Source organism: Cynoglossus semilaevis, chromosome 1, assembly GCF_000523025.1.
Source record: "Cynoglossus semilaevis isolate Cse_v1.0 chromosome 1, Cse_v1.0, whole genome shotgun sequence".
NCBI classification, from domain to species: domain Eukaryota; kingdom Metazoa; phylum Chordata; class Actinopteri; order Pleuronectiformes; family Cynoglossidae; genus Cynoglossus; species Cynoglossus semilaevis.
In genome coordinates this window covers 15,505,419-15,513,089 of record NC_024307.1, presented here as the reverse complement: position 1 = coordinate 15,513,089, position 7,671 = coordinate 15,505,419, and the positions used below count along the sequence as shown (strand labels likewise).

General features: G+C 38.5%; 1 protein-coding gene across 1 annotated transcript in view; it reads right to left on the bottom strand.

The window, feature by feature from the left end:
- The window catches only part of lgmn (legumain), an 8,324-nt gene extending 2,619 nt beyond the window's left edge, over positions 1 to 5,705 (bottom strand). The window contains exons 1-9 of the mRNA XM_008313365.3: positions 5,590 to 5,705; positions 5,076 to 5,244; positions 4,678 to 4,775; positions 3,269 to 3,350; positions 3,100 to 3,182; positions 2,936 to 3,011; positions 2,121 to 2,183; positions 1,889 to 1,955; positions 567 to 685 (exon numbers count right to left, since the gene is read on the bottom strand). Of these exons, the coding sequence (XP_008311587.1) occupies positions 567 to 685; positions 1,889 to 1,955; positions 2,121 to 2,183; positions 2,936 to 3,011; positions 3,100 to 3,182; positions 3,269 to 3,350; positions 4,678 to 4,775; positions 5,076 to 5,216 (729 nt within the window). The 5' untranslated portion in view covers positions 5,217 to 5,244; positions 5,590 to 5,705. The remainder of the gene's footprint in view (positions 1 to 566; positions 686 to 1,888; positions 1,956 to 2,120; positions 2,184 to 2,935; positions 3,012 to 3,099; positions 3,183 to 3,268; positions 3,351 to 4,677; positions 4,776 to 5,075; positions 5,245 to 5,589) is intronic.
- Between the last annotated feature and the right edge of the window lie 1,966 nt (positions 5,706 to 7,671).

The window sequence follows — 7,671 nt, the reverse complement described above, 5'->3', positions numbered from 1 at the left end:
CGATCGTTCATAGAAAAGACTGGACGGTGAACAACTCAGGAGTTTCAATGTTTTCAACCAGTGCTCATTTGACAACTAACTCAGATTTAGATTCAGCTTTTTGACTGAACTGGAACTTGGTCTTGGTCTGCAATTTAGTCAATACTGTTTTAATATCAGTTTAGTTTTAAAAATCAAAAATATTTCTTTTAGTTAAAGTAGGATTAGTCAACTAGAATGAAACATTTGCATGTTTATGAAATTTACTTAACTAATGATTGTTATTACCAGTATTATTACATTATTGCACAATGAATTGTATAGAAGCGATTTACTATATCTAAGTATATACGACCAGAGACAGGTCCACTATGAATGAAACACCACCTGGATGCTCCGCGTCCTAGCCTACGAACACAGCTCTGATTGGCTCTCATCTCCCTACCTGGTTTAGCACTGTCATTATTATGATTATTTTTAAGAGACCACATTTTAAGACATCAAAGTAACTAAACTAAAAACTTTGTTCAAACATGTTTTTTTTCCCTTTTATACAGAGGTGATGAGACGTCATTATCAACACCCACCACGTCTGAGTCCTCCATCCAGTTCACGCTGTACCAGTCACCCAGGTAGGTTCCCCTCTTCTCGTCATAGTAACAGGCGTAGGAGGATTCATGGGAGTTTGCAGCGGTGGTGGCGTAAACTGTAAAAACACAGACAGTCTCCAGTGAGTGAATGGAAGACTTTGGGAGGACGTGAAAAATGATCCAGCACAAAAACTGTTACAAAATACTGTACTGGGGTTTAATGTAAAACAACTGGGAATTTTTCTTCAACAACCATCATCAACATATTTTTTATTTAACTTATTTTTTAATAGTTTTTGTGTTTTTTGGTTGACACACAGTCAAACATTAGGATTAAAAATACAGTAGAAGTGTGAAGACAATACAGTGAAACTGAATCCTAGTCGTAGTTAAAGCGTGACGATAAATCACCACAAACAGAGAAAAAGACAGTATGGTCATCAGTCTGGAGAGAGTGAAGTTTGACGGCTATTAAAAGCATGAACTCCTTAAGAACACAGTCATTGTACGGTTGTTACAACGACTGCTATGATTGTTCTGAGGCCGTCACTGTTAATGTGAGTGACTGTGTCGGTGGTCTAACCTCTGAGCTGATGTGTACTTCTACAGTCTGTTAAATGTCAGTTGATGTCACTGGGACGTGTGGAGCAGCTGATGAGGAAGTGTTTGTAAATGTTAACGACAAATAAACTAAAAAAAAAAGAGATAACTTTTTAATGTACATAAACAGTTTTCACTGCAGGACTTTTTCACACACTAGTGAGAAAAAGTCTACTGAACAATCTCTGGTTAAACTTCAACAAGGTGGAACGCCATTCAAGGTTTGTCCTCGTTATGGTGATCACATGATGAGAGAGAGAGAAAGAGAGAGAGAGAGAGAGACTGTTAGACTTTAGCCAACTAAGTGATGACACACACACATACATTTGTGATAAAGGAAATAAAAAGGAGGAAACTTAGACCTAACCCAACCCTCTGGATTATAATTCATTTCCTTCTTCAAATAAAGAAGCTCAGTAAAGTAAATGTGTTGCAAAAGAACAACATAAATCCCAGCTTTAAAGTCAGTCAGTCATTCTTTCATTCGTTCGTTCATCTTCTACCACCTGTTCCTCTTCAGGGTGTTGGGGAGCTGCAGCTAATGCCAGGAGTCAGTGGACCTTCTCCCGTCCACCACCAAGCGTGAAAATGCTTGGTGATCATTCCCAACAGTAACTTACAGAGGAGCTCATTGTTTGTAAAAGACTTCCATCCATGGGGACGTTTGTTAATCTCCTGCTTTGACTGAGGTGAACTTGATGAGAAGACTTTCAACTCACCATCAATGTCAGCCCGCAGTTCGGTCATCATCGAACCAGACTCACAGGCCTCGATGTAGAAAACCATCTGATCACGTCAGGGAAGAGGGAGGAGGTGTTGGAGAGGAGAGAGACATGGAAGCTCACTGGATCTGATTGACTTTCATCACTGACTATTTCACACACACACACACACACACACAATGTACTGACACATGAACTCAAAGGCACACGGCAGCATCTCAGTGCCTACCTTCTTGTACTTCTTATTTTCGTGCATGTATTTGATGGCTTCTTGGAGATCCTCAACATGGAGCTTGAGAGAGGAACGAGAAACAGGATTTGTACTGTTTTTACTAGTAGGGCTTCAGAAATTATAAAATTAAGATTAATCAGATTCCAATTTTTAACACATGGTCAGAATGATTGCACAATTGCCCCGTCCATCCATCTGTTGTTGCCCTAATACACAATCAATACGCACATTTTTATTTTCACACAAAGTGTGAATTGTTTTTGCTTCATTGCCACACCTCAGACAGTATCTGAACGCTCGCCAAACAGTTGTGAATCCTGATTAATTTGGATGGTAGATCTATTAGATAGTAATGTCATTGTAGGAACATTTGCCGTGGAGGTGCTAAAAGTTCCTGGAACTTTTAGAGTAAATGCAAATCACTCCAGCAACTGTCACTTATCCCTGTTACTAGTACTGTTGTGAACAAGTGCAGAGGTGGTCACTAGTATTCTACATGGTCTCTTGCTCTAAAAGAAATGTGTATATAATATTCTGATTTTTGCAGTGAAAATAAAAAATGTCACGTAATGTTACCGGTTACTATCTTAATATTCTGCCAAAAAAAATGTAATTGGTTAAAAAATAGGAACCAGTTCTAAATGTGCAGTTTCCAGTACTATAAAACTGTCAAATCAAATACTGTCAATAAAGACGTCACATGACTGAACATGAGATAATTATCAGACCAAACCAGCCGAACAACTCCAGATCAGTTTGTTTCCATAGAGTCGGCTCGTGACACGAGTGAATGTTAGTGTGAGAAAAGTCACCTCGTCGTCAGGAAAGGCCAGAAGTCCTGGGGCCCCGTGGTCAGTGAAATAGACAAAGATGTGATCGTTGGGCCCGCTGCCGAGAGAAGAATTGTAGAAGGTGAGAAGAACTCATAAAACCTGATAATTAGGTGGGGTTTGTTGTGTCAGATTTATTCACTTGCCTTTTAATGACTTTTCCTGAGCCCCCTTTGACTTTTGACTTGTCACCTTTCAGCACGGCCAGGAAGTTCTCTGGAGTCACATCCTGCACCAAAGCCCCCTCCCCCCCAAAGAGATGATTGGACAGTTCTGATTGAACAATAACACTAAACATGTTACAGGGTCACCCACCTCCCCGGTGTAATCTTTGGGAACTCCCTTGTATACGTCGGTGCCGTTGGGCCTGTTGATAACAATCCCTGGTGTGGGGTTCCTGGAAGAAAAAAAAACCTCTGAGGTTAAATACCAGAAACATTCCCAGCAGTTAGTTAGAACTGAAGTAGCTGCTTAGAAGAGACATGAAATGTCAGCGGGAAAACCAGTTGTCCCTGACTCAACTACTTTGGGTTTTTCCTCCTTTGTTTGGCTTTCACAACACTCTCTATTTATCTGTAGATCAACCAGAGAACTTATCAAGAAGTGGGCACTGAAACTGTTGTTTGCAAAGCGGAAAGAAAAGTGATTTATTAACCATGATTACTGCTGGAAAATGATGTCACTCACCAGGCACATGACAGAGATATTAAAACGACCAGTGTTGCTGCTTCAGGGTTTAGAAGAAAAAAACAAAACATGCATGCAGTAAGTAAAGGTGAAGTGAATCAGGGGCATTCATAACTGCCCCGTTCATTTCACCACTGACTGGCATGAAATAACAGCAGAGAGCAACAGCTAAGGTTACAGCAGGGACGCTGGAGATAAGTGGACAAAGGCAGGAGAAAAGACAAACATAAAGGACAAACCGACACTGAACCTAACAGAGCAGCCGTCCGCCCCGGCGTCGTACTGTGGTTGTCAGTGTGTAACAGTGATCCTCAGTGTCTGAAACATGTGGATCTTCTTTCACTGCAGCTTAGGAACAGGACTCAGACTGATGCTGTCCCGAAGCTGCACCTAAATAAGTTCATGTGACTCCATTCAAGTGGTCAGTCTTCACTGACTTTCACTGCTGCTGCTGTGACCACGTGAAACAAAGGGCCGGCATTCAACACAGACATGAGAAATGTGTAGAAAAATCAGTCACAGACAGAAGGGTGAAATTATTAGCTTTAGGTTTTGGTTCAGCTATTTAGCATCTTAAAAAGTAATTACACGTTTATTATAATTAACACACAAATCTTTAATCCATTAGATTAGGGAAAGTTTTAAGATGTGGTGAGAATAAATCAGATTTGAAATATTCTTAGGGTCCAGCTTCTCACATGTTATGTTCATCTCAAACTTTTCTACAATTAAGCGGAATCCACTAATTATTTTTGCAATCGATTAATCGGTCAGTTTATTTTTATTAGTATGAACAATTATTACTCTAAAATACCCTTAGATATTTTGTAAAATTTTACTTTTTACCTGTTAATATTGGTAGTCATTGACCTTCAGGTGTGATTCAAAAGAGGATCCGTCACCTTTACATTAACGCACATATCCAATAATGCACCACAGATCAGCACAAAAAAGTAAAGAGGAACAAAGAAGCCACTGAACTGAATAGTTCTCTTTTATGGCATCCAAAAATAAATCCAATAATAAGTAAAACTCACTCTTCATTCTGAGCCAAGTCATCGTACATCATCACTACAATCTGCTCGTCTGGGACACCATTCTTGTGGACGATCTGATAAGCATGGCACACATCGGCCTGAAAGAGAAACAGAAAAAAACACACTGTCAGTCAGTCAGTAGAAACTATGTCCAATGTCCAATTTTAAATTGAGAAAATAAAAGTTTGTTTTATGCTTAAAGGAGGAAGTGACTCTCACAAAACAACAACAAAGACATAGTGGAGAAGTTGTGTCACGTAAAGGAAAGGAAGAAGACAACCAACTGGTGGTAACAGCAGGTGTCGTCTTCTTAACGTCTGTCGTTGGAGCTCTGAAACTGTGTTTGTTTTTCAGGCACCTGAGGTCTTTTCTGCTGACGCTCCAACTCTTTTTCTCACCTGGTGTCTATAGTTGAACCAGCCATTAGACCCGGCCACAATCAATACCCAGTGTTTCTCGGCGTCAGGCTGTTGGGAGGGAAAAGCAGTGACCAGGCCTAGACTGAGGCCGAGCAGGAGCAAGGAAACCTGCTGACACATTTCCTCTCGTCCTTTTCTTCTGAGGTTCCTAAATATCAATGACAATAAAGAAAAAAAACTGTTAATCGAAGCTGGGTTACTGCTGTCACATCAGACTGGCAACATTACAGACGAGTTAGACCGTTAACATTTATTATTCGACAGTTCAAGTTGACACAGAGATAAACAACAACAAAGGCGTGCCACCTGCGGCGCCGTAGGTCATGTGACTGGTATTCCAGCTTAGGCTAACGGAAGCTACAACAACAAGCTAACGAAAGACCGACATTGAGTTTTAAAAGCACGACAGAGATGTAAAAAAAACATGCGCTACATAAGTTATATTTTTATGAGAACAGTGTAGTTTTATTGTCAATGAGCGAATTTGTTTCACCTTTCCTTCCTCGTAGTGAGTCAGCAGCGCCGAGCGAGTACAGCTTCATCCAAAGGCAAGGAACGTTTATATATTGCGTCGAAAAACGCTGAGGAATGCTGCACCAACAGCCAATCAGAAACCGAGGCGGGCGGAGCCTGACTGTACCTAAGTACCATGACACAAACACATGAACATGTCTTAACCTGTTTGTTTACTTCACCAATAAAGATAAAATATAGATTGACTTTCACAGAATTACAATTTCTAAGAAAAATTATCTACTACATTGATGTTAAATGTTATTCTGTCTCTGCTCTAATAGTTTTAACACATCATCTGTCTCTGCTCTAATAGTTTTAACACTGTTTTTACATGGAAAATATCGGATTTTATTGCTTGTTGAGGTTAATATTAACTAGGCATAGTATCCAAAGTCTGGTCAGTGGGTCAGCTATGGCTCATTAATTATTTCTATAAAGTATTTTGTATTTTATATCTCAGGATTTTTACCTATGCTTTAATCACATTGAATATATTTATAATTAATGATTTCACTCACATCACGTTTGTTATTGTCCACTCAAATATTTTGTCCTCTTTAGATACATTTTGATTAATTTAATTAATTCCAAGCCTGGTATTACATTACATTAGGCAGTAGACTCTATAGTATTTCAGTTTGCGGGGATGTGGGTCAGAGGAGGGTGAGGAGGGGGGCATGACAGAAAATAATTGAGAACCACTGGGTTAAAGGCAGAGGTCACATTTCATGGTGTGAATCAGTGACAGATAATTGACTTTCATTTCAGAAAGTTCAGTTTTAAAATGGTAGTAAAACTTAATAGATACAGATCTGTCACTGTAACGGTGTAAACCACAGAAAGTCACCTTTTCACTGCACGCACTGATCACAAGTTTGGTCACTTGAAATCACTGTTGATGACTCAGCTTCATCTACGTCAACATAAACTTGAACTCATTTGCAGTCTAACCTACAACAGAGGCTCTGCTCCGTCTCAAGTTTAATCCCTAAGATATAAAACCGACCTCAAAGATTTGTGAAAGGAAATAATTAACTGCATGAGGCAATTTAAAGATGTCAGCAATAAATCAACTTTTATTTCTTCATATAGAAAAACAAATTACATTAAATAGTGAAACAGCCTTTGAAAAAATCTGGCATCTTGTTTTCAATCCTGGTCCTTTAATACATTATTATTATCCTTTGTCCCAAAATAAAAAACAAACAAAAAAAATAACAAAACAAAAAACAAAGATGTAACAAAGTGTAAATACCATGTTCACAGTAATAAATATCCAAAAAAAGAAAATCTTTCATACATTTACATTATTTATATATATATTTGTGTAAATATATATTATATAGTTTATAATCACATACAGTAAAAAGTTATTTTCAAGTTTATCAAACATAAAATAGTAAAATAAAAAAAATGGCTGAAAACAGAAGGATGATTGCATTACTGTTTTTTTTTTCATTCCCAAGGCATCAGTAACCATGGCCATTAAAGAGTCCGTAATAAATAAAACGCCACATTATCTTGACATTGTAGTGCATCACTGTAAATTAAACAACAAAATATTGTAGTGCAAGTCTTTATATTTCCTCTTTTGCTGAGTCTTGAAAATGTCTTTGTCGAAAACGGAATGAGGACAATAAAACAGAGGAGTCAGGAGACGCGGTTCTGTCAGGTCTTTAACCTTCTCTGTTGTCCTGGCAGCGAAAATAAAAGCTTTTTCATGTCTGGAACCATGGCAAAGATTCGACACCAGGCTTATTTGGCAAAATTATTTGAAGGACAAAAGAAAACACAACAGAACAAACCTCTTTAAAGGCTCTTTACACTCATATCTGTCATAATAACCAACAAATGTTCCATGAAATGCATAGAAATTAATTTTTTTTAAAAGTAGCAGAACGAAAACCAAAACAATCAGAAGTGTTGTTTACTGTCATGCAGCATTTCTGAGACACCAAGCAAAGGCAGATAGTGAGTGTGTTTCATATGTTTTTAAAGGATGTTAGGTGATCACAGGCTGCTTCCACGTTTTCTTGGCTTCCCTAAAGTTTCCTCCTCA